We start from the raw sequence: 27,920 nt of genomic DNA, 5'->3' as shown, positions 1-27,920 counted from the left end.
CACAGACATCTGCAGTTAAAAAAAACAAAAAAAACAAAAAAAACCCCCAAAAAAACATAAAAAGTACAACTAGCAACACATAATGACTGCATACGAAATGCATCGTCATGCTTCACGCTTTCATGTGGGGTGTTCATCGCACGAACATGTGTTGGTGAGGAGGTGTGTGTTCTACATTAGCCATACCCTCTGCTGGCCCAAGTTGATGCGTCTCAGCGAGACCTGGAGGACGTACTCCTGGTCGGCGTGGACGTCCTGCCAGCTCTTTTCTTCTCTGAGGTTCCCTCCTGCGGCAGGCAGGGGGCACTCTGTTTGCTCCTGGTTCCCCTCCCACCAGCCCTTTATGCTCATTCCAACCTCCACCACAGGGAGATGGCTGAGGAAAGACCAGGCCTGGAGAGAAGAGAGAGACAGACAGAGGTAGGCAGACATTAAACTCTGGTCTTAGGCGCCTCTTGAGCGTTTTCATGGTGGATTTAACATCTGGTTCCAATGGCAACGAGAACACCTAATCTAAAGGTGGAAAAAGGCATAAAGTAAAAAAGAGGTGACGGGGAGAGGATGAGAACGATGGAAAGAGAGAGAGGAAGCAAATGTGCTATCGAATGTTAGTGTGTGTGTGTGTGTGTGTGTGTGTGTGTGTGTGTGTGTGTGTGTGTGTGTGTGTGTGTGAGTGTCTGTTGGTGTATTGGGGGACAGTGAAGAGTAAAGCCTTTCTGATTCACCCGGCAAAAGCTATTTATGTGAGGATTACTCTTCTTGAGTGAATCAGACGGGAACACTGCTGCACATCTAATTATTTAATTAGAGGGGCTGCCACAGCATGGGGGGGGCGGGTATGGATGGCGAAGGAATAAAGGTGGGAAACAGGAAAATAGGGACACTGATTGGTTGAGGCCGTGGGGCTTGCTGTGGTGCCAGGACATTCTCATTACTGCTGCAATTAGCACTTAGATTGGAGCTGTAAATCCTGTCAGAGGAGCTGTAATTGGGGATCCTGGTGGTATCTGGGACCACAGCAACGAGACCGCTGCTCACAGCAGGTCAAACACATCGCTGCTCTCAGTGGCGTGTCTGAGTGTGTACGCTGCCACTTTCCACATGTGTAATTTGCAGTGGGCTGTTTAAAAAAAAAAGAAAAAAAGTGTAATTTGCAGTGGACTGTTTTCAAAAAAAAAAAAAAAATATATAACTTTATTAAAAGAAACACTCAACGGTAGGGAAAAAAGCTCAACAAATGAGCAAAATAATGAGCACTGGATTATATATATATATGACTATTTTTCTTATTAATACATTGGAATAAATTACTAATAACACATGCTTTCCAGATGGAATATATTGACATTTCTATTCTAAATGTGTCCTTTGTGTGATGATGTGTGCAATGTTACCTGGACAATCTGACTGGAGAGAAGCTGCTGACCCACTATAGCAGCAAACGTGCTCTCTCTCCCCTCGCAGGTGGCGATCAGCTCAGGCAGCCCTTCAATTGGTCCATGGAAGCCTTCAGCTCTGCCCTTTCCCTTCTTGCTATCCCATCTCCTACAGAGAGACGCAGGGGTGGGTGGGGGCGGGGCATGGTCACATGACTACATCTGATGAAATCCTACCCCGTGCTCCCTGCTGCCCAGTGTCACGGGAACCCTGTGTCTTCCCTCATCCCTCTTACCATTTTTATTGAGTTTGCACAAAATTATTCTTCACTGTGGGACACGGGCTTGGAAATCCATACGGTATGTGCATGAAAACTACTCCAAAGTGCTTTGAACACTCGCTAACGCTAAGTCCTGTGTGTGTTTGTGTGTGTGCGTGTGTGTGTGTGTGTGTGTGTGTGTGTGTGTGTGTGATAAAAGCCAGGCCATGTAGCAGTTTTGATCAGAGACACCAGTGATTTTTAGGTGCCCTGCTCTGCAGGCTTAATGCCTCCAGTGCATACAACAACTGTAGCCTGGGAGAATCATGTTTATCAAAACAGTCGCCACATTTTATGAGCTCTGAAAAATGGATACAAACTCATTGTTGCAGTGTAACTAAAGTGCAAGAAGAACTAATGGACACTGACTCCAGTGTCCAGCCAACTGCAGTCTCCTGTTACTATGTTGCACTTCTGTGTAGGTGGGGTGATTTGGTTTACCTGAACAGATAGAGGTCCTGTTGCTCTATATGTGGCAGTGTCAGTAATGAGGAGTCATGCAGCCACCTGCCTTGGACAATCATCTGTACCAAGTTACAGACGCTGAGGGCTGTCACCAGCCAGCCCTCATTGGCAGCTACGTCAAGCATAGCCTGAAGAGGGGAGATGGTAGTGTTACATTTTGTGAGTATCAGAATTAATATAATACCAATAATAATAATGATAATTAACAGTTATTATACTTTGATAACAAGTATTAAGCTGCTGGCAATGAACATGAGGATATTTGCCACAGAATAAAAAATGCCTGACAGACATTGCCCATTCACTGCTTATGATGTCTTGCAGAGGAGCTGAAGGTCAACTCCATAGGGGCTATTCCTCAGTTGGCAGCTGGCAATCCCAGCATGTCTAATTCCAGGCATGTAGCCTGGTGGTAGTCAGTGTTGAACTGTACAGCATTAGCCCCAAATTCACAACAGGACTACTCATCACGTGCACACACACACACACACACACACACACACACACACACACACACACACACACACACACACACACACACACATTCGCCCTTTCAAATAAAACTGTCAACAGCAAGCATCTTTGTTTGGGTTGAAAAACCAAAATTGGTATAATAACGCTAGCATATTGTTAAAGACTAAAAACGCATAAGCGGTTATATAGTGTATGCCCACTTATTTTCCAATACTTTCCTTGCATTCTGTCGCTAATCTTATAGGTAGACATCCTATAGCCACACATTTCCACTGAGCCTTGCTGAACACATCTTGCAATACTGTACAGCTGGTGCTTGAGCACTGATAAGGACTGGGATGGACTTGAGCGATAAGAGAGGAGTTAATTCATTATAATTATATTATAATTACAATATAATGATATGATTATATCATAATTATAATTATCCATTATAATTCTGTTGTCCTCTTTCAATGTTGTATTGTGTAAATTGTGTGAACACAACATCCATTGCACGTTGTCTGACTTGGGAGAGAGATCCCTCCTCTGTTGCTCTCCCTGAGGTTTCTTTTTATTCTTTCTCCCTGTTAAAGGTTGTTGGTTTTTTTTTTTTAGGGAGTTGTTCCTTATCCGATTAGAGGGTCTAAGGACAGGATGTTGTGTTGCTGTAAAGACCACTGAGGCAAATTTGTAATTTGTGACATTGGACTATACAAATAAAATTGACTTGACGACCCAGGAAACATACATTACACTGAGCAAAGGAAACAACAACAAATGCCCTGCACTTTGCTCTGACCCACCTTGAACTTAACAACACATACATCCAGGTGCTGTTCCTAGATTATAGCTCTGCCTTCAACACTATCATCCCTGCCAAACTAAACACCAAACTCCTCTCCCTTGGCCTCAACCTTCCCTCTGTAACTGGACCCTGGATTTGCTGACCAACAGACCTCAGTCTGTTAGGTTAGGTGACCACACCTCCTCCACCCTGACTCTCAGCACAGGTGCCCCTCAAGGCTGTGTTCTGAGCCCCCTCCTCTTCTCCCTCTTTACCCACGACTGCCTGCCAACTCACCCCTCAAATGTAATAGTTAAGTTTGTGGATGACACCACAGTCGTAGGCCGTATCACCAGCAATGACGAGACGGCCTACAGGGACGAGATTCAGCACCTCACATCATGGTGCACCACCAACAATCTTGTCCTCAATGTGCAGAAGACGAACGAGCTGACTGTGGACTTTAGGATGTCTAGAAGCTGCAGCCACTCCCCCATACACATCAATGGGGTGGAAGTGGAGCGTGTCTCCAGCTTTAAATTCCTTGGAGTCCACATCAGTGAGGACCTCTCCTGGACATCAAACACCAAGGCCCTTGTGAAAAAGGCCTAACAATGCCTGCATTTCCCAAGGAGGCTAAGGAGCACCCATCCATCCCCCAAAATTCTCACTAACTTCTACCTCTGCACCATAGAGAGCATCCTGACCAGCTGCATCTCAGTGTGGTATGGCAACTGCACCTCAGTAGACCAGAAAGCTCTGCAGTGGATCGTCAAGGCGGCCCAGCATATCACCGGTACCCAGCTCCCAGCCATAAAGGACATTTATCACAAACGCTGCCTTCGAAGGGGTCTGAGCATCAGCAGAGATCCCACGCACCCCAACCATGGACTGCTCTCCCCCCTGTGCTCTGGGAGGCGCTACAGGAGCCTCAGAGCCCGCACTACCAGGCTCAAAAACAGCTTCTTTCCACAAGCTGTTACCCACCTGAACCTGGCTACCCACTGAATGTCTGTAAATATGTTTATACTCGTGCTCTTTTTTTACTTTAGCTTTTAGTCGTCATCTGTATGTGTCTTATACTGTGTTTGCTGTGTTTGTCTATGTCTGTCTTGCACTGTTTGACGAAGCTGCAGCACTCATTTCATTTTTACACGTGCCTACACATTGTTTCTAATGACAATAAATTGATCAACAGCATTGCATGCTAGAGTAAGGTAAATCAGTTGCCAAGTCTGCCTTAAAACTGATCTTTTTTTGATAAATAATTTTAGTGGCAAAGTATTTAATGACAACAGAAAAATAAATCGTTCATGCTATCTCAATGCATTTACCAAGCACTATCCTGCCAATGAGATCATAGAGTATAGATTACCGATTATCCCAACTGTTCTCTCTCACGTCTTTCTCTCTCTCTCTCTCTGAATGACTGATGTCTTCATCCTTCTCTCTCCTGTGTGAACAATGTGTTTTTCCTGTCTTTTCTTGGGTGTGTGTGAATGGTGTGATGAGTGTCCATGGTGATGGTGGTCGCCACCTGGACACTGCTTGACACCATCCTCATCACATTTTTTCCATCTTATAAATCCATTATAATTCTGTAAGAGAGGAGCTAATTCATTATACTTATATAATAATTACAATTCTGTTATCCTCTTTCAATGTTGTATTCTGTAAATTGTGTAAGCACAACATCCATTGCAGGTTGTCCATCTTGGGAGAGAGATCCCTCCTCTGTTGCTGTTAAGCCCCTTGAGGCTAATTTATAATTCGTGATAATGGGCTATACAAATAAAACTGACTTGACTTGAAAATGTTTCCTATTCAAATTTGAATCAGCTGTCACTGTCAATATCAAAAATCAACGTTTAGCACATGACAGAGGGTAAAGTAAGGCATAACCTATGATATCCTCTGGTCAAAACACACACTGCCATTTCCTTCTTGCTACCTGTGTTCGATTCTTTCTTGTCGCCCATAGTGAGACATGAGCCTGCTAAACACAGCTGCTCTCTTACAAACTTAATTAGTCCAAAAGTCATTTCCTGAAAGTAACTATGGATAAAAGGACCTTGAGTGCACAGATGAAGCCTTGAAAAGTTAATTAAAATGCTAATGCAGTACAAATTAAAGGAGTGATTAGCATTTCACAGTAGCTGCTTGAGTAAATTGATGAAGGAATATTGCTGATGTCACAGCAGTGCTCGGGTTGAGCGAAGGTCCCACAGCAAGTTAGTCAAGCTTAAAATTCCTTATTCAAAGTAAATCCATCACCAAAACTGTGTTTCTTAACATGGCACACCATATCTGGTACAGATCAATATTTGATTGTATTCAGATCAAGCTTTACTTTATGAACTAAAATAAAGGTGGAGCCCATCCCTCCATAATTGACATTCTAGCTCAGGGTGGTTGTAAGATCAGTCTTCCACTCCACAGAAAAACTTGAAGAGAAAAACCATTAAGGAAAAGCTTGTTGCTTCTCACCGACTTATGGTAACCATGCATAGCCCTCGTTTGATTTGCCAAAAAGGGCACTTAGCATCATCAAACTCGCAGGCTCAAAATGAGGGGCCCCTCTGCGTGCACTACAAATGTGCATATCACTGACTACTAGACACTGTCTAGTAGTCAGTGATATGCTACCATAGCTCAAAGGAAGCCAGTTTTGCCTGGCTTCCCTGGCTTCCCTTAAGAGAAAAAAAAAGTAAAAGTTTTAGCCAATCAGATTGAGGCCAGGCTTGACCGAGCTCAACACTGTCAATTCATCCAGTCAATTAATCCATCATTCAAACCGCTTATCCTGCTCTCAGGGTCATGGGGATGCTGGAGCCTATCCCGGCAGTCATTGGGCGGCAGGCGGGGAGACACCCTGGACAGGCCGCCGGTCCATCACGGGGCCCACACACACACACACACACACACACACAAATCTAGGGACAATTTTGTACAGCCGATTCACCTGACCTACAATTCATCATAAAAAACAAAAACAAAACCAAAAGGAACAAGGAGGTCATATTGAACCTGGCTTTTCACCAATTAAATCACTGTTGTCAAAAAAAAAAAAGAAAAAGAAAATACACAAAAAACTGCCTACTGTACGTAATGCGGGCGGAACGAGTGTAGCAGAATGGATGGAGATGGGGACCTCAAGTTTTCCATAAAACATGACTTTACTAAGCTAAGCTTGCTTTTGAGCTACAACAGAATGATAGGCCTACCCCATTGTATATGCATTTAATTGTGATATTTATTCACAATTGGGTGTGTCTGAAAACCTTCACTTATGTGTTTATTCCTTATTCTTTCTTTATTCTTTAAGGCGGCATGGTGGTCCAGTGGTTAGCACTGTTGCCTCACAGCAAGAAGGTCCTGAGTTTGAACCCCGGGCCATCCCAAGTCCTTTTTGTGTGGAGTTTGCATGTTCTCCCCGTGTCTGTATGGGTTTCCTCCGGGTGCTCTGGTTTCCTCCCACCATCAAAAGACATGCATGTTAGGGTTAATACGTGTGCCCCTGACCAAGACATGGCAAGAAGAACTAGAGTTGGTCCCTGGGCACTGCATGACGGCTGCCCCCTGCCCCTAGCAACTTGGCTGTCCACTGTTTCCAGTATGTTTGTGGGAATGGGTTGAATGCAGAGGATGAATGCCCCCACGGGGATTAATAAAGTACATCTTATCTCTCTCTCCAATAAAACATCCAGAAAACTGCAAACTACTGCAATTTGACATATATCCAAATGAAAGAGAACAGTTAGGTAGAATTTTGTGAGAGGAGGGAGACTGATTTGGCTAAAAGACAATCACAGAAAGCATAAAAGACAATTCCAGGCTAAGCTAATTGCTAGCCCATGCAGACCGGCAGTTCCAATAACACCAAGGGTGGTCTGGTGATGGCCTCGCCTGGTGTTGACTGTGTTTTTAGTGCTGTCATGTGGCATGCGGGGAGGTGTGTCGAAGGTGTCTGGCTGGGAGAGCTGGCATTGGATCGGCTAGGGGAACCTGGTCTGCTGCGTCCAGTGGGCCCAGGACCCAGGACAGGACCAAGGGCCCAGGACAGGACCAAGTGTGGTCTGACAGGATGTGGAAGCGGTGCAGGCTAAGCTAACTGTTAGCCCATCCAGACCAACATTTCCGACAGTCATCCTGGCTGGCATTCGTTCTCCTGGACAGTGCAATTTTTGGACTGTGTTGCACTGTGTGGACTTTATTGTTAACTGTCTGTTTGTTTGTTTGTTTTTTTGTGCTTTGTTCTCAGTGTTTTTGTATGTTTTTGGTGGTGTCGTTTTTGGGAAATTTGGGATGCGTGTTATTGACTTTTGTGTCACACTGCTGTGGACTGGGGGAAACAGAATTTTGTTTCTTTTGTGTATGCAAGTAAATGAAAGAAATTACAATAAATTGTCCCTGATTCCTGATAGCCGAGCATTTTTAGGAGAATGTTGACTTCAATGTTATCGGCTTTTTTCAATTTGGTAGTTGCACACCACTTTTCTTCCTTTAATCTCACTCCCAATCATTCATTGGACCTTTTCTAGTGTATGCCTGCAAGTGAAGGATAACAATTCTTAAAAAGAAAAAAAAAAGAGAAAAAAAATGCACTATTCTAAACATTTAAAAAAAAAAAAAAAACAGACCCCCGCCCAATAAAAGTTAACGTTTTTGTGAATTTCTACAACATAGTGTTAAAAATGATGTTTATTTCATGGGACCTTTAGGGAATGATTACATTGTAATTTAGCAAGTGCGTTAGCATTGTGGTGTCAATATACCTTCCCAAAAATGTTTCAGTCTCATTATTTTATCTGTAATGGACAAGAACTGTTTTAAGACCCCCCTTCCTGTGAATTAATGATTTAATTTCTGATTACCCTCCATACTGCTGCCAGACACTTCATCACTTGGTGGTGTCACCACTTGGATCTTCGTTGGGAAAAAAAAAGTCATACTATGATAGGTATCATTTACTATTTTACACCATGTGTTTGCATTATTGCAGAATGTTTAAGTGTAGCTATCCCTGAACATGAGAGACCTACCAAACGAGAAATGAGACCTACCCAAGGTGAATGCTTTTATACAGTTTCTTTGCACAGACTACATTAGCCTTTTCTCTTCTTCAAGCTACAATGGCATTAATATATATATATATATATATATATATATATATATATATATATATACTATAATCTTCTTGTCTTTAGAGGTGTATCGTCTGTAGGTATGCTGGTGGGCCCCCCTAACATCCTGTAATGACATCTGGAAACTACCATATTCACCTCATGTTTATGTATCTAACACATCTGTTTTTTTTATGCCATATGCACAATACCAATTGAGTCATATGTTAACACACATCCTCTTTCAGTTTCATATTAGTATCTTTCAATACTTTGTATCAATAAATCATTATTCCTTTAAAACTGGTGTCAGTGTCTTATTATGCTTGCCATCTCAATAGAAGCTTACAAATTTTACTGTATTAAATCACCTCAAAACTAAGCATAAAATTGAATTGTAACCAATATAAACTCTAACAGCTTAACTATTTTACTTCACTTTACAGTGACTCATTACTACGAGTACATGAACTGTGTATTAGGAACCAAAGGAAACTGGTTCCAGAAGACATGGTCATTTCATGTCAAGGGAGGTCTTCGCAGCTTTACCTCTCCATCACCTACGCTGCATATCCTCAAGTTCACTGGCTGGAATGTGGGCTAGTCTAACTGGTCATACGTGTAGATGTGCCGGGGTCCTCTATCTCTTTCAGGACTCTCCCTCAGCCTTCCAGTTTCCATCTTCCAACCCTGAATTCTTCACTTCTATAAAACATTCTTCATGTGCTCGTTCCTCTTCAGGTTCCTCAGGATTTTCTTCCAGTGCTGTTCCCTCCTCAGGATGCTTTTCTGCCCTGGGGTAAAATCCCCTTGCTTCCAGGCTTCAACAGTGTCTGTGAATGTTCTCATTCATCCAGGTCATGGTTATCCAAAGGAGTTGAATCAAGTGCAACTTGACTAGGTATATATCCGTGAAGACGTTTCGCCTCTCACCCAAGAGGCTTCCTCAGTTCATGCCTTTCTGACTAGACCAAGCAAGCTAGGCCTTTCTGACTAGACCAAGCTAGTCTAGACTAGCTTGGTCTAGTCAGAAAGGCACGAACTGAGGAAGCCTCTTGGATGAGAGGCGAAACGTCTTCACGGATATATACCAAGTCCAGTTGCACTTGATTCAACTACTTTGGATAGGCTTCAACAGCTTCCTGCTTGTCTTGTGGTCCACAAGCTGTACTCATCCTCGTTTGAAGTTTCAGAGTCTGCATGGTAAGTATTTTGTTTTGTTTTCGCATTTCTTGTTACTGCCTCTTCATGATTTTGACTTTTTGTTTTGTTAGTGTTTGACTGATCAACGAGGTAAGGTTCTGTTAACAACAGATTGTGATGTAACGCTTGCTTCTTTCTGTCCCCTTCTAGTTGTTCAACCACATATACTGGGCTATCTTTCCCCTTTCTCTCTCTAACCATGTAGATCTAATTCTCTCAATGGGCATGTAACTTGCCTGGGCCTCCTCTTTCTGATAAATTTCTTACCAGGACATGATGATTGGGTTCAAGGACTGAGCTCCATGCATGTTGGTTGTAATTCTTTTGTCCTCTTGCTGCAGCCTTTTTCATTCCTCAACACAATTTCATAAGTTTCCTGCATTGATGTTTTCCATTTATCTGCATATCCTACTTGGGACTGTGTGTTTCTTAGTTCTTTTCTAGGACACATCAAATCAATGGGCAGGGTCGGCTCCCAGCCAAAAAGGAGGAAAAAAGGAGAAAAGCCAGTTGACTCATTTACAGTCGAATTATATGTATGTACAACCTAGTAACATAATGTTCAATCTCGTCCCTCATCCTGAGCAAAAAAAAAAAACAACAAAAAAACAACTTTCTCTGGCTAAGATAACCATTTGATCAGCTCTTAAATGCCCATCTCCTCATGCAGTTGTTTGTAGAGCACACCTTTGAAACTTTCAGGAACAACCAGATGACTCTTGGAGACTGTTTTTCTCCAAAGGATTTCATCTTCATCAATCTGCAAGCGTGGCTAATCTTTTAGAAGTTTTCTCACTGTTTCCGATTCATTCATTTTGTCCTTGTGTCTAAGATGGTCATGTTTCGTTTTCAGAACTAACACTCGGCTAATAACAGGATCTTCTCTTTGGGCTGCTTTTAGATCTTCTACAGCAGGGGTGTCAAACTCCAGGCCTCGAGGGCCACAGTGTCTGCAGGTATTTGTTGCAACCATGCACCACACCACCTGATTAAACTAGTTCCTTTCCCTCCTTGATCCAGGAGGTGAGCTAATTAGTTAAATCAGGTGGTGTAGTGCATGGTTGCAACAAATACCTGCAGACACTGCGGCCCTTGAGGCCTGGAGTTTGACACCCATGTTCTACAGCTAAAGCTTGGACTGCCACTGTGCCACTGCTCACCTCCTCAGGCAATGAGTCAATGTTGCAGGTGATCATGGAGATTCAGTCAGTCTCTCCTCTTTTCTGAGCTTTGACAGCCTGCCCAATTGACCCCAGGACCTCTAGTGGGCATTCTTGGGTACAATCTTAGATGAGATGACTCCTTCGATGAGTGTTAGCCTCCTTGATACAAAATCAGCATTGCGATTAACTGTCCCAGGTCTATACTTCAGAGTGAAGCATAATCTGCCAGTTTAGCCACCCAACGGCGTGACAGTGTCCTGTTGCATTTTAGCAGATTTCATGACATACTTCAGTGGGTTATTATCACTGTACACTGTCAAATGAGGGGCATGGGAGGGGTAATCACGAAACTGTTCCTTGACCTCCAACTTTTTAGAGTACAATTTGTAGTTCTTCTCTGCCTTTGTTAACATCCGGTATCCACATGCAATGACTCTGAGTACACCGTTTTGTCTCTGAGACAATACTGAATCCAGGTCTTCCTCTGAGGCATCTACGTGCAGCACAAATTGTTTCTCAAAGTCGGGATATACCACGATAGGTGGATTTATTAATGCAGTGATTAATTTCTCCAATGCCTCTTGGTGTCTTTCAATCCATTCAACCGGCTGAGATAGTGGTGGCTGAGCAGACTGGCGGCGACCATTACTCTTTCTTGGCTCCTTCCTTTTCTGTTTTAGGCTTAGTCAGCAGCTCATACAGAAGGCTTGGCAATCCTAAAGAAATCAGGACTATATGACTTATAATAGCTGAGAAAACCCAGCAATTTTCTCACCTCATGGACAGTAGCAGGTATCTCGTGCCTTGGCATTTGCACAGCCTCAACTTTTTTTAGGATTCAACCCTGTTCAGAGATGATGCGGCCCAAATAACATACATTATATGTACAAAAATTATTGGGACACACCTCTTCATCACTGAATTCAGGTTTCATTCAGACCCATTGCCACAGGTGTATAAAATCAAGCAGCTATCCATGCAGTCTGCATTTACAAACATTTGTGAAAGAATGGGTCGTTCTGAAGAGCTCAGTGGTTTCAAGCTTGGTACTGTCATAGGATGCCACCTTTGCAATAAGTCAGTTCGTGAAATGTCTTCCCTGCTAGATATTTCACATTCAACTGTAAGTGGTATTATTGAAAAGTGGAAGCATTTAGGAACAACAGCAACTCAGCCACGACGTGGCTGATCACGTAAAGTCACAAAGCGGGGTCAACGACCCCGGGATAATGGTATGGGGTTGTTTTTCAGGGGTTGGGCTAGGCCCCTTAGTTCCAGTGAAGGGAAATCTTAATGCTTCAGCACAGCAAGACATTTTGGACAATTCTATGCTTCCAACTTTGTGGGAACAGTTTAGGGAGGGCTCTTTTCTGGGCTCTGTTCCAGCCTGACTGTGTGCCAGTGCACAAAGCAAAGTCCATTAAGACATGGTTGGGTGAGTCTGGTGTGGAAGAACTTGACTGGCCCGCACAGAGCTCTGATCTCAACCCAATCGAACACCTTTGGGATGAACTAGAATGGAGATTGCGAGCCAGGACTTCTCATCCAACATCAGTGCCTGACCTCACAAATGCTCTTCTGGATGAATGGGCAAAAATTCCTAAGGACACACTCCAAAAATCTTATGGAAAGCCTTCCCAGATGAGTGGAAGCTGTTATAGCTGCTGGGGGGGGGGGGGCAACTCCATATTAATGCCTATGGATTTAGAATGGGATGTCATAAAAAGCTCCTGTAGGTGTAATGGCCAGGTGTCCCAATACTTTTATACATATAGTGTACTTTCCGCTTGAATAAATCACACTTCTTTGGCCTTATCTTTATTTCACACTGCTTCTGTCTTTGCAACACTGCAGACATTTTCAACATGCTGCTGGAAGTCACTACCAAAGACTAAAATATTATCTAGGTAAGGGACAGATTTCATCCCTTAAGTCTCCCAGGCCTCCCTCCATATAACGCTGGAAGGCTGCTGGAGCATTAGTGAGGCCAAATGGGATTCTGATCTACTCGTACAGGCCCCATGGCATTATGACTGCAATGCAGGCTCTGTTTCCATTGCTCATGAAGCCTTGATGCTAAGCCTTACCCTGGTCCAGCACCGTAAACCAGGAGTTGCCACCCAGGATTTCCAAAATCTCCTGGATTCTTGGGATTGGATAGCAACCAGGCTGTGTATTCTCATTGAGTAATCTATAATATATGCATAGGTGTAGGCCCTCATCCTTCTTTGAATGAATAAGAACACAACTTTTGAATCCAGCTTCAGCTAATAAAGTCCTATAAGTGATTCTTCACCTCTTGATAAGAGTGAATGAGGGTACCATTGTATGTTTTCCTCACTGGGATATTGTCTTGGAGCTGAATGTCCATTTTTAGGACAGGAATACATCCTGTATCCCACTCATCTTTGGCAAATACGTCACACTCCTCCCTGAGCATCAGCTGCACCTGCTGTTGTTGTTCCTCTGACAGATGTCTGAGGTCCACAGGAGGGTCCCATGTCTCACCTTCTGAGATCTTAGGTGAACATTCCATCTGGGGCACGTCACAGTGGTCTGAAGGCAGTAGACTCTGTCCTTCCTGTAAGGGTTTCACTTCAAGGGGGTATGGTGTATAACCAACCCAGCACTATTCAGCTCTGGAGAGTTATGTGAGGTTACTCTCGTGAACCTCCGTGTTTAGCATTGATCACAAGCAATTTAATTCCTTCACGGAAAGTGTTGGTAATTTTCCTTCTATCGCCACTATCAGAGCTTCCCACTCAGGTGACATTTTGCTAGCTAGTTAAGTACTCAATCTCACATGTCTGCTGTTACTTTAGCTTGTCCGTTGTCATGTACTTGAATTTTCAGCTCATCACTGTCAACACTGTCGTCTTGGTTTCATTTTTTAGCTTGTTGGTCAGCAAATGTCCCGAACTTTGTTGCAGACCAGACGAAAACACCAAATTTTTGTTGCACCCATCAAATGAACACAACACACAGTCTGCTCTTGTTCTAGCAACCTTATTTTCTTACCTGGTACAAATCGTTTTCTCGCTTTTGCATTGACAAAATTCAGGACACAGCACGGTACATAATCTCGTCATGCAGTTTTTTTTTGCTATCTATTGACAGCTTCCTTCCCTTTTTCCTCTGACCTACTGTTTATTACTGCGTAATAACTTTTTAGAGAAACAAGATTATTTCCCTTTACAAATACAATGCAGTCTCCATACTTGTATTTTAAAAGCAGATTAATACAAATGAAGGTCAATATGTATGCATAAAAATGTAAATATAAGAAATGTAAATACTCTCTTGCTTCATTACTTTGGAATAGTTCCTGATTCTAGGTCGCAACATATGCCCTAATAAACTCAAATTTAACTTTTGATTAAACATTCAAATAGCACATTTTTTTCACTATAACTTATGAGGGGCACTTATGACAATACTGTGAGCTTCCTTTTTGTAAAAAGAAAAATGTATGATGGCTGGACTCAATGAAGCAGCAATCATTGGCAATGCTGTCTTCGGGAGGGGTGCGGAGTCGGCTTGTGTTCGTCACGTGTTCTGTGTGTGTCGGAAAAAACAGTGGTTCGGCCTGGAGTCGCCTTGTCACGAAAGTGGGGAGGCGGTCTCCTTCGAGACTGCCGACCGGAGAGATGCAGTTGGCGAACGCATGCAGTCTGAGGGTGGGTGTTTTAATTAAAATAGGGATCGATTGGCCACTAAATTGGGAGAAAAAAGGGAAAAATCAGGAATAAAAAAGAAAAATGTATGGTTTTTAAGGTTCTTTTGTACATGCCCCATTAGAATACACAGGCTGTGATGTTGACATATGCTACTCTGCTAACTTTCTCAATACTGCACAGATCAGTGAAATTATGCTTTGTATCAACCACCATTGGCCAAGACCGTTGAAAGATAGGGACTAACTTCAAAAATACGGAGCCTATCCTTTAAATATTGAATTCACTATCAAGAGCCACATTTTTCTATGCCAAAGACCAAAACCAGCGGGATAGCTTGAAGACATAAAAATGATAACATCCACTTTCTTTTAGGCAAGTCACATCAGCTCAATGTTCACAGACGAAAAAATGAAGCCTTAAAAGAAAAGAACACCATACCTCCAATGAAACATGGAGCAGGCTTGGTTATGCTTTGGGGCTGCTTTGCTGCACCTGGCACAGGGTGCCTTGAATCTGTGCAGGGTACAATGAAATCTCCAGACTAACAAGGCATTCTGGAGCGAAATATCCTGCCCAGTGTCAGAAAGCTGTTTCAGTCGCAGGTCATAGGGTCTCCAACAGCATAATGACCTCAAAAACATAGCTAAAAGCACCCAAGAATGAATAAGAACAAAGCACTGAACTATTCTGAGGTGGCCTTCTATGAGTCCTGAACTGAATCCTATCGGACATCTATGGAAAGAGCTAAAACTTGCAGTCTGGAGAATGCACCTATCAAACCTGAGACAATTGGAGCAGTTTGCTCAGGAAGCGCGAAGGGGACGTCCAGATAGTGTAGCGGTCTATTCCATTGCCTACCAACATGGGGATCGCCGGTTTGAATCCCTGTGTTAACCTCCGACTTGGTCGGGCATCCCTGCAGACACAATTGGCCGTGTCTGCGGGTGGGAAGCTGGATGTGGGTGTGTGTCCTGGTCGCTGCACTAGCACCTCCTCTGGTCGGTCTGGGTGCCTGTTCGAGGGGGAGGGGGAACTGGGGGTATAGCATGATCCTCCCACGTGCTACGTCCCCTTGGCAAAATTCCTTATTGTCAGGTGAAAAGAAGCAGTTGTCAACTCCACATGTATCGGAGGAGGCATGTGGTAGTCTGCAGCCCTCCCCGGATCAGTAGAGGGGGTGGAGCAACAACCAGGACAGCTTGGAAGAGTGGGGTAATTGGCCGGGTACAATTGGGGAGAAAAAGGGGGAAAAACCCAGAAAAGACAAAAAAAAAGAAAAGGAAGAGTGGGCAGGAATACCCGTTAACAGGTGCAGAAGTCTCATGGAGAGCTACAGAAAACATTTGATGCAGTGCTTGCCTCTAAAGGTTGTACAAAAAAATATTAGGTTAAGGGCCCCATCATTTTTGACCATGCCATTTTCATTTGTTTTATTACTTACAATATTATTTTGAATAAAAAAATCAAAAGCAAAGTCTGATTTCTAAGAAATATGGAATAAACAATGATGGATGCCAATTACGTTTGTCAGTTTCAAGTTATTTCAGAGAAAAATTGTGCATTCTTTGGTTTTTTGTGGAGGGGTACCAACAAAGTTGACTATGTCTGTATTTGATTTTGTCTTATTCAAAAAAAAATTGTTTTTAATCATCTATGAACATGTCCTTTGTTAATTTTTTCTAAATTACATTCCTGCATTCTTGCTGTCACTTTCCTCTTTATTTCTTTACTCCTGGATTGTTTTTCTCTTGACATTGAAATGGATCCATGTGATCCCTTTCATCAAATTCTGATCCACACCACACCTGTTCTTTTTATTGCAATTCTTGAAATACACACAGAGGGTATGTTTTTGTCCAAGAAGGTGTTTTCATTACGCAGTATATGAACCTATTAGAAGACAACACATTTGGCTAAATATTGAAAGGGTTTAAAGGCTGAGCAGAGAACTGACTAAGGTAAATTAAAAATGTCATTAGAAACATGATACGGCACTGGTGTGTTTCCTATCTTACACATTAACAACTTCTCATCTACTGAATATATTTCAGTCTAGGTCATTGATTTATAGAAGAGGTAAGCAAGTGTTTTTGGCTTGCTGGCTTTGAATAGTGTTTACGTTCAAGATGAGTATATTTATTTTCTGACACATGGAAAAGTACTCTGTGTTTGCTGTAGAGGACGGAGCCCTGATGAAATGTACAGTCAAGCTACAAAACAGCGCAGGGGGATTGGGTGGTCTATTCCATTGCCTACCAAAAGGGGGATCGGTGGTTCGAATCCTCGTGTTACCTCTGGCTTGGTCGGGTGTCTCTATAGACACAATTGGCCGTGTCTGCGGGTGGGATGCTGGATGTGAGTATGCGTCCTGGTCGCTGAACTCGCACCCCCCTGGTCGGTCGGGGCGCCTATTCGGGGGCGGGGGCTGGGGGGAATAGCTTGATCCTCTCAGGCGCCACGTTCCCCTGGCCAAACTCCTCATGTCAGGTGAAAAGAAGCGGCTGGCGACTCCACATGTATCAAAGGAGACATGTGGTAGTCTGCAGTCCTCCCCGGATCGGCAGAGGGGGTTCAGTAGAGATCGGGACGGCTTGGAAGAGTGGGGTAACTGGCCAGATACAATTTGAGAGAAAAAGGGGGAAAATCCCCCCCCCCTAAAAAAAAGCTACAAAACAGCATGAACAATATAAGTTTGTACATGTCTGTGATTTAACATTGGAGATGTCCCCTCGACTAACATGTTAATACACCTTTAATTACATCCATCACTACATGTCACACAGGTGTAAGACCTGCTCCATGATGGCACCAAGCAATATCCACCCACCTGACAGATGCGGATGGCATTATCCAGCACAGTCTTAGTGTCAGTGCCATAGTCACTGCAGGGTAGCTGGGCCCGGCTGAAGTGGGCCTGGAGCAGCAGGTGAGTCTTGGTGTGAGCACTGTCAAAGGAGTGGGGGTTGACAGGCAGAGGGAGCTGCTGAGCCAACTGGCTGTTCAACTGGTCTTCATTGTGCCTGACAGGCAGCTCTGCGTATTCCTCTGCATCCTTGTGGTGAGAGAGTGAGAGAGAGAGAGAGAGAGCTTTTTTTTACTTTAAAAAAACAACTTTAATACAATGTCATAAATTCACAGCAGCTTTTGAAACGAGGACTCAAAGTAACAGATAGAAATAACTATCTGAAAACATTAGTAAACATTAATTTATCATCCATCACTGAACAAATGACATCATAATACCACTGATGTACAAACACAACCTTGCTATTCATTAATTTATGAAATTTAAATCAATCAAAACTCTGGCTTTCACGAGAGAGGTGAACACAGGGACTATTTCTTCACATAGTGTCCCTTCTATGTTGTTGTTTCTGGTGATATATATTGACAGTTTAGCTTCACCAGCAAGTAAGTTTAAACGTTGAGAGAGAGAGAGAGAGAGAGAGAGAGAGAGAGAGAGAGAGAGAGAGAGAGAGAGAGAGAGAGAGATCAAAAGTGAAACAGGAAGTCAGAACCCTGTGGTGCTGTATCTATCCCCCTGCGTGCTCTTCCAGTCCCTCACAACAACCATTGTTTCCCAAGAATACTGCACATGAAGCTCCTGACCAGGCGGCACCTGTTTATAAAATTCTGTGGAGGGTTAGCAACACTGCTTTGATTGATCACAATTTTTGAGGTAGTTTAGAATTCAGTGCTAAATCTTCAGTGACAAAGATTCAATTCTAATTAGCCTTCAGAGATGCAGTATGACATGGGTGAGCAAAATGACGATGGCCTATCAGTGTCATCTGCATTCTGAGGTTGTGTGCTTGGTCTTATCTGTGGCTGTTGGATGGAGAGATGCATGGACACGCATAGCTCCTCTCCTCTAATTCACTCCAGTTCAACTTTTGCTAATATAGTCCCATCAACAGGCGCTACAGGAGGCATTTGTCACAGCATCCTCCTGCCCAGCACTCTTTAAAGCACCATCAATAACTGACCGAAGGCAGTGCTTCTGGAGCTGGAAATTGAAAAGGGGCCTGAGTGAAAGAGAAGAAATTGGGAACAGAAATCACGCAACGATTGATCTCCCAGCACTGATGCGCCTGCATACAGATGCAATGGAGATAATGACTATAGATCTTAACACAGAGATCATAACCTGCTATTCCCCATCTGCACTCCCTCCTTCTCCTCTTCTAGTGACATTTACAGACTGATAGAAGGGGGTGGAGGCAATGGGGAGGAATGGAGTAAGGGAGGGACAAAAGAAGGAACAGACAGCAGAGGCCCCGAGGAGGGTGGTGAGAGGCAGAAGGGGGTATGAAAACAGAAACAAAGACGGAGGGAAAAGAAGTAGTGGTGAAGTCAAAGGGAGAAAATGAGTGTGTGAGGAGAAGGCTGAAAAGAAATAGGAGGTGTGGGTGTAGCTCATTAGTTGCCACACTGCAGCAATTAGGGGAAATAGAGGAACACGCCAGTGCTTTGTACTTAACAGAGGGGGAGTAGACATGGGCGGAGGGGTGGCTGGCCTGTTGAGCTCACATCGCTGGGGAGGCTGCTGCTGCTCGACACACTTTGGTCTGCTACCAAATATGCGTGTGCCACGGAGAGAAACATTAAAACTCACTTCCTGTATCACATCCCAGGTTGACTCGGTTCATCTGGACACAAACGTTTCATCACTCATCTAGGTGACCTCTTCCGTCTCAACTGACTGCAGGTACCCCACCCTTATAAACAATACAGTGGCATAACAACCCAAACCAATGATCAGTTTCATATGCAAATTAACCAGTTTCAATGGCCATGTGTGCTATTCACAGAGGACTGTGGGGGGGGGGGTAGTTGCAATCATGTGTGTTCCTGTTGATGAAGCAGTGGAGGTGGTCAATATGAAATTAGAGGATGACCCCACCCTTAGCAACAGGACCACCCTTAATAATGTGTGATCAAGTGTGTCCCAATAAACATTGTATCCAGAAAGATCCATTCAACTTTCTGGGATTTCCTTGCCTGGATTATTGAGCATGCATCAAGACACCTCCTATATCACAGTCGCCTCCTCTCCCTAAACTAATGCAATTATTAAAAATAACTGTTAAAAACCATCCATCCATCCATCCACCCATTATCCAAACCGCTAATCCTGCACTCAGGGTCGCGGGGATGCTGGAGCCTATCCAACCACCACACAGGGCTGGCGTATGCGCTGGGCAAACTGGGCAATTGCCCAGGGCGTCAAGCCACTAGAGGCGCTAAAGGGCACCGCGCCACCGCTGGGAAAAAAAAAATATTGCGCTCTCTCCATCTCAAACGTTTGTGTGTGCTACTGCTAGCATACTGTATCTGTATGTTCATAAGCTAGCTAACACAGAAAACAAAACCACAAAAAAGGAAACGGTCGTCGAAATTAAGTGGGGCACAAAACAGACGCTGTACACTCAAAAAGACAAAAGCCCTGGAAGCGTATCCAAAATTAACAGTGTTTTTTTACGGGTGGCGCTGGCAGCGAGTCCTCAGCTAACATTACCGGGGATGGCAAAATGGAGCAGGCACCGCCTGCAGCGGCGGGCGAAGAGAGAGCTGTGGCTGAGACTGAGAGTGAGACACAGCTAGCAAATGCTGCTGCAGGTGAACTTGGTGAAGAGAGCGAAGAGGCCCGAAGCAGCTGTCAACTATGTCTCAAGACCGTCTGAATGGACTGGCCGAAATTGCAGTTGAGCACCAAATATCTTGCAAAATGGATCACTCCAAGATAACTGAAGAGTTTGCTGCAGCCAAATCAAGAAAGGTCCACTTATAAGGGGGTGAGTCAACCTGTTATTGGATAATGCATGGGATACGCTTAGGCCTAAGTGTGTGTCACTGTATTATGCTACATCATTTGAATGTTGAAATGAATATGGAATGTTGTTGAAAAGATACAAGAGCCAAATAATATGAAATAATAATATGAAAGTATGGGAGTTGTTTAACAATTCACCAGCGACGCTCTGAAAAGACGCGTTACAGCAGACAGTGGTCATTATAACGGTTTTATTTTGAAATGGAAAAAAAGCTGTGTGTGTATTTAATTTCACAAATAACTACGGTGTTAATTTAAGGCAGGTCTTTAGAACCACAGCGACACTTAAGCGTTATATTTCCATGACGAAAAAATGTGTTTTCAGAGTGCTTATGCATGACGGCGGCTGCCCCTGACTTTCAACCAGTGCGCAGCATGCGCCTATGAGCCCTACAGCGCATGCCCCTCATTCATTCTAGAGCCCGTGACCTGCTTGTTTGCCATTGTTGTGTGTGGTCGGTAACATTGTTATAACCTACATTTAATTTTGGTGTTAACAGAGTACTGGGTTTAAATAGCCGGCAGTAATATGAGGCGTTTTATCACGTTAGGTGAAAGCCACATGGGCAGGGGCGTAGCCAGGACTTTTTTACTGGGGGGGCCAGCTGGGGCCAGACATTTAATTAGGGCGGCATTTGTCAAAACTACCATTTTAAAACTACTTTCGAAGGTTATGATAGCCCTTTTAACAATGCCATGGATTGTGTACAGCCAAAGGGTATGGAATGGTATCATTCATCTAATCTACATGTCCCATGCACGGGTGTTAATGCAATGGGTATGGTTTGAGTGTTGTAAAGTGTAAAGACCAAAGACAGAAATGTCATTTAGTATTTCAATTGCAATTTCAATTGCATGAAGGGAAAATGTACACACTGAAGCCAACATTTCCATATCCTGAACACACACAACTAAATAAACTACATCACTTGGACTTGCCATGCTGCACTTACACACTCTTGCTTTAACACTTGGATTTACACACGCTGCACTTTTTACTCCTCATTAAATTCTTTCATATCTTAAAAATCCCTTAAAAATAACCCATTGGGCTCATAACTTTAGTGGCAAAGGACAAGACTTAATAATAATAGGCTATTAATAATAATGCATGTATTTCAGCTTCCATTTGACTGTTTCTGTGCAGGCGTTTTTTTTTTTTTACCCACTCGGGACGGGGGGAAGAGGGGCGGGGGTGGGGAGGCCAGCAGGGGGGGGCATGCTCTGACCAATGGGGGCCGCGCCCCCTAGCCCCCACGTGGCCACGCCCCTGCACATGGGGGGCGCACTTTCGTTGTTTTGCCAGGAGCGCTTGAATGCCGGCAGTACCACAAAAAAACAAAATAAACAACAACCCCCCCCCCCAAAACAAAACCCTTTTTCTCAAAAATTGCAAGATAAGTTACTGCCATGCAGAACAAAATAAAAACCTTAAACGTATACCTGAGTCACTTCAGATTATGAGATCTGATGTGAGATTAAATTAAAATTGGTAGTGAGATTAAAATTGATAAAAACTTTGAACATGTAAACACAATATATTTCAACAGTTTAAAGTATTTTTCCATTTTCAAATCTATCCAACTCATGCAGGTAACTAAGCATGATAAAACATTATGTTTTCAATATACAGCACCTTCACCACCCTAAGATGACTTCTTGATTTGCGGTGTTGCAAAGTGAAATTAAGATATATTTATCCAGGACTTTTCTCTACTCCTTCAGAAGTAAGTAGCTATAATGTCAAAATGAAATAAGTATTTAGCTAGACTTACTTTATTAGAATTCATCCCTTTTGTTTCAACTACTTAAATTGGGCCAATTTTCTTGAGATATCACAAGTAATACGTGAACAAGGTCCTCCTATGTTGATCTGAATCTACCTGTGTTCACCTGCATGACTACCTAATAAATGTCCTCGACTATGTGAGATGTCTTATCAGTAAAACAGCAGAGCAGATTAGTCCTGCTGTCAAGAAGGCCAAGGACCTGCTTATGGATCTGTAAGACCAAGTTGTTGGGAGAAAAGCTGGAGGAGGTTATGCAATAACGGAAAAGCTTTGAACATTTCTAGGGGCACAGTAAAGTGCACTGTAACAACATAATAGAAATAAAAATGGTGCAACTCAAACACTACTAAGACCAATTTGTCCTACCAAACAAAGTGACAAGACAGTTGTCAGAGAACATTCACTATGTAGCACAGATCATTGGTTGAAATGGGATAAACTCAAGAGATCAACAATCTCTTCAGTAACTCACAGATCCATCCATCCATCATCCAAACCGCTTATCCTGCTCTCTGGGTCACGGGGATGCTGGAGCCTATCCCAGCTGTCACTGGGTGGCAGGCAGGGCGATACTCTGGACAGGCCACCAGGCCATTACAGGGCCAGCACACATACACACATTCACACCTAGGGACAATTTAGTATGGCCGATTCACCTGATCTACATGAACAGCTTCTTTAAAATTGACCTCTTCCATGTTGTTATCTTTTATGGATGGAAGTGAGACACAACCTTCTGAAATTCTTTTTTTTTAGTTGCATCTTACTTAGTTGCATCTTAGTTGCATCTGACTGTTCACTTGCTGCCTAATATATCCCACCCCTTGACCAGTGTCATCTCACAGATTGAGCCTGGAAAAAAAGTATGTTCCACCAGGTTACAACATGCGTTAAATGCTTGTTGATGGGAATTACAGTTGAGTATGACTGCTTATGAGTTTAGGGCTGTATTCATTAAGTATTTTATCTTAGTACTTAGAGTACTTCTAAATGACGCTAAAGGTTCCTAGCTAAAAGTTCCTTCTTACAACTGATTCAAGAAGCTGGTGACAACTTTTACTAAGGAACTGGGTGAAGTCTTAACCTGAGAGGGTGGGGCTGACCCTGTTGCAATGGAGACATTGTCTTTTATGAATAAGCCCACTTTACTACGCCCAAAGAGACTGGCTGTGTCTGGGTAGCATAGCAGTCTATTCCGTTGCCTGCCAGCATGGGGATCGCCGGTTTGAATCCCTGTGTTACCACTGGCTTGGTCGGGCATCCCTACAGACACAATTGGCCGTGTTTGCAGGTTGGAAGCCGGATGTGGGTATGTGTCCTGGTTGCTGCACTACCACCTCCTCTGGTCAGTTGGGGTGCCTGTTCAGGGGGAGGGGGAACTGGGGGGAATAGCGTGATCCTTCCACACACTACGCCCTCCTGGTGAAACTCCTCACCGTCAGGTGAAAAGAAGCGGCTGGCAACTCCACATGTATTGAGGAGGCATGTGGTAGTCTGCAGCCCTCCCTGGATCGGCATAGGGGGTGGAGCAGCAACCGGGATGGCTCGGAAGAGTGGGGTAATTGGCCAAGTACAATTTTAGAGCTAAAATGCTTCATGCATCACTCTAAGCCAAAAAACCCAAATAAACCAAAACAACTTTGGAGTCTTAACTCAGGACTGAAAGGCCCACTATTTTTAGGATTTACTCTTAAATCGGTCAGTTATGAATAACTTTTAGCCTGAAGATGTTTAATAAGTATTGTGCCAGAATTACTGTGTATGAATGAGCAGTACAGAGTATGAGTTCTGCAAGAAAAGAAGAGATGACAGTTACAACTGACGTGACAAATCAAACGTTCAAAGGCATTATGCAGCTGCACAACAGCAGTAACAAAATGTCTAACAACTGGCCTTCTATTAACCATATGATAAAAATAAAGTCTTAGATTGAATGAAATTGTTTGACATACTGAACAAAATAAGGGGTTTTCCTTCAGTATGTAGTGGTACTTAAATTCTACACAGACAATACAAAAGCCATGTTTAACATGAATAATGATTCAAATGGAACATGGTGCATGCAGCCAGTGTTTTTATAAACCCAGTGCCATTGAGCCAAAAGGGAGAGGGAGCAGAGTGGTTACCACAGATATATACTCTGTGGGGAATTCTTCACCTGGCCTGAAGAGATGGTGAAAAGGAAGCCATCTCTGAGAAAGACCTACATTAACGCACAACAGGGGTTTGTGCTGTTTGGAGCAAACCAAACACAACCCAGGTGTGCAGGTAACAAGATGCCTCCTGTTCAGCACAGCAGCAGCAGCATCATGCTATGTATAGGCTTGTTTTTTAGCAGAAAGGACAGGAAAGACTTGTCAACAAGGGCAAGACAGATTTAGCCAAATACACACAAAGATGACTCATGTTCCAAAAACCATATAACGGCTTAAAGATGTTACATTCTTTAAACAGCAAAATAGAGACATACGTCAGTCTAACAGAGGGAACATTCAAAAAGAGGTTTAATGCACACGTGTAGCTTCAGAAACAACAGTTTAAAGAATGTAACATCTTTAAGCCATTATATTTGGTCATTGGCGGACAGGAACATTAATTATTCAACCACCTGGAAAATCCTCTCAAAGAACAAAGCATATTCAACAAGTAGTAAAATGTGCAATCTGTCTAGCTGAAAAATATTTTACCATTTGCAAACCAGAAATGTCCACAATGAATGACAGGAATGAATTGGCCAGCAGTTGCAGACATAGATATAAGCACATAAACACCTATTTTGTAATTACAATCATGTCAATAGACAAATACCAACACCCCCCCCCCCATTGGACCGTTAGAGATCACGTGTCTTTGAATGTTGCACCTCTCCCTTCCCCATTGGACGTTGTGCACGTGATGTGCATAACGAGGCAGTAAATGGTATGTCCTTTACCGAGTAGCTTTATTGACAGCGGATGATTGCTTATGGCATGAAACAGGCTTGTACTGTCTCATAAAGAATTTACTTGACTCACTGGATTGTTTTAATATATATATATATATATATGCTCCTTATTTGTTGAGAACTTTCCCTACCACTGTGTTTTTTTAACCAAGTTATATATAAACACACATATATACATACACACATACACACATATACACACACACAAACACACACATATATAACTTCCCTATCTATCCCGGGTAGATGAAGCTTGTTAGCCTTGTCAGGCAGTTCATCTAGGGGAAGGAAAACTGATTTAAAACCTCCGCTGCCTTGCAGGTATACTTGTCTACGAGAAAGGCTTGAGGAAGAAACCCTGAGGAAAAATCTGCATCTGTCTCCATTGCCAGTAGTAGGTGGTCTCGGATGAGAGAGTGAGGTTGATGATGTGCAACTCTTCCTCACTTTAATCATCGCGCAAGTCATCTGTCATCTATCACAGGATGACTAGATGGTCCTCATTGCTGCGACAGATGAATAACAACATATATAATCCAGTGAGTCAAGTAACTTGTTTAGGAGACAGTACAAGCCTGTTTCATGCTTGTACTCCTTATTTGTTGAACACTTTCCCTACCACTGAGTGTTTCTTTTAACAAAGTTATATATATATATATATATATATATATATATATACACACACACATATATATATGTGTGTGTGTGTGTGTCCACAGGATGTTGCAATGAAACCTTTGATGTAGAAAAAAGAGCTCAACAATTCAGGAGCAAAGATATATTTTTTTATATCAGCTGCCTGATGACTGCATTGAGCACGAAACAAGCTTGTTCTGCCATTTAACAGCTTTGAGCTATTAATATATATATATACCCAGTCCATTACAGGCTTCTGTAAAAATCAACAGGATCTTTTATGTAGGCTGCCTATCAAACAGACTGCACTAATATGGACATATGATCAACCGTAATTAACATCAAACATAATATTAGTAGCATGTTTAAGTTAATAAACCTTGTTTAAAAAGGGAACATCTACCAATTTTACACTTATAAGATGTTTAATAATAATAATAATAATAGCTGAATTATTTATTATCGGGGCATAAGATTGCTCAGCCTCCCTGGGAAAGTCTACTCTAGGGTGCTGGAAAGGAGGCTCCAATCAATTGTTGAACCTTGGATCCAGGAGGAACAATGTGGATTCCGTCCTGGCCATGGAACAATGGACCAACTCTTTACCCTTGCAGAAGTGCTGAGGGGGGCATGGGAGTTTGACCAGCCAGTCTACATGTGTTTTGTGGACTTGGAGAAGGCTTACGACCATGTACCCCGGGGCACTCTGTGGGGACACTGCGGGAGTATGGGGTACGGGGCAGTTGCTACAAGCCATCCGGTCCTTGTATAACCAAAGTGAGAGCTGTGTCTGCATTCTCGGCACAAAGTCAAACATTTTTTTGGTGGGTGTCGGACTCCGCCAAAGTTGTCCCTTGTCTCCGATTCTGTTTGTGATATTCATGGACAGGATCTCTAGGTGCAGCCAAGGCGAGGAGTGTGTCCGTTTTAGGAATTGCATCTTTGCTCTTTGCAGATGATGTGGTTTTGTTGGCTTCATCACAACGTGACCTCCAGCGTGCACTGGGGCGGTTTGGAGCTGAGTGCAAAATGGCCAAGATGAGAGTCAGCACCTCCAAGTCTGAGGCCATGGTTCTGTACCGGAAAATGGTGGATTGCTCCCTCAGGGTTGGGGATGAGTTGTTGCCTCAAGTGAAGAAGTTCAAGTATCTCGGGGTAATGTTCACGAGTGAGGGTAGGATGGAGCAGGAGATTGACAGGTGGATTGGTGCAGCATCAGCAGTAATGCGGACGTTGTACTGGACCACTGTGGTTAACAGTGAACTGTGCAGGAAGGGAAAGCTCTCAATTTACCAGTTAATCTTCATTCCAACCCTCACCTATGGTCATGAGCTTTGGGTAGTGACCGAAAGGGTGAGATTGCGGATACAAGCGGCTGAAATCAGTTTCCTGCGTAGGGCTCAGCCTTAGAGATAGGGTGAGGAGCTCGGACATCCAGAGGGAGCTTGGAGTAAAGCCTTCTTCGCATCAAAAGGAGCCAGTTGAGGTGGTTTAGGCATCTGATTAGGATACCTCCTGGGAGCCTTCCTTTGGATATTTTCCAGGCACTATCAACTGCAAGTAGACCCGGGGTAGACCCAGAACTTGCTGGAGGGACTACATGTCCAATCTGGCCTGGGAATGCCTTGGGATCCTTCAAAAGGAGCTGGAAGGCATTGCTGGGGAGAGGGAAGTCTGGAGTGTCCTACTTAGCTTGCTGCCACCACGACCCGACCCCGCAGAAGCGGCTGAAGATGAATGAATGAGAGATGTTTATTATGATATATATATATATATATATATATATATATATATATATATATATATATATATATATATATATATATATATATATAGCATTGCTGGTGATGAAATAAAACAGCCAAAAGAGCTGGTTGCTATGTATTTCCCGAAATATAATCATTAATAATGTGCGTGACCTATACATCGACTTGCAAAATGGGGAGAGGCTGCTCACTTGACCTCAGTTTTAATACTCAGGAAGAAAGCCATTTCTGAGGTTTTAATACTCTGCGGATTTAATACTTAGGAATACAGCCATTTCCAGCCAGTAAACTTGCATTGTCAGTACAATTTAATCTGTAAATACAATTTTATCATATTACTTTGATTTGTAGCAACTCAAAAAAGTAAATGAACTGCATTTAGGT

General features: G+C 43.1%; 1 protein-coding gene across 1 annotated transcript in view; it reads right to left on the bottom strand.

Annotated features, from left to right (window-relative positions):
* The window catches only part of ascc3 (activating signal cointegrator 1 complex subunit 3), a 252,364-nt gene that overhangs the window by 1,833 nt on the left and 222,611 nt on the right, over positions 1-27,920 (bottom strand). Inside the window, exons 37-40 of the mRNA XM_056285681.1 lie at positions 17,395-17,619; positions 2,138-2,289; positions 1,395-1,545; positions 187-393 (exon numbers count right to left, since the gene is read on the bottom strand). Of these exons, the coding sequence (XP_056141656.1) occupies positions 187-393; positions 1,395-1,545; positions 2,138-2,289; positions 17,395-17,619 (735 nt within the window). The remainder of the gene's footprint in view (positions 1-186; positions 394-1,394; positions 1,546-2,137; positions 2,290-17,394; positions 17,620-27,920) is intronic.

Source organism: Lampris incognitus, chromosome 9 (assembly GCF_029633865.1).
Source record: "Lampris incognitus isolate fLamInc1 chromosome 9, fLamInc1.hap2, whole genome shotgun sequence".
NCBI classification, from domain to species: domain Eukaryota; kingdom Metazoa; phylum Chordata; class Actinopteri; order Lampriformes; family Lampridae; genus Lampris; species Lampris incognitus.
This window is presented reverse-complemented; position numbering and strand designations above follow the sequence as displayed.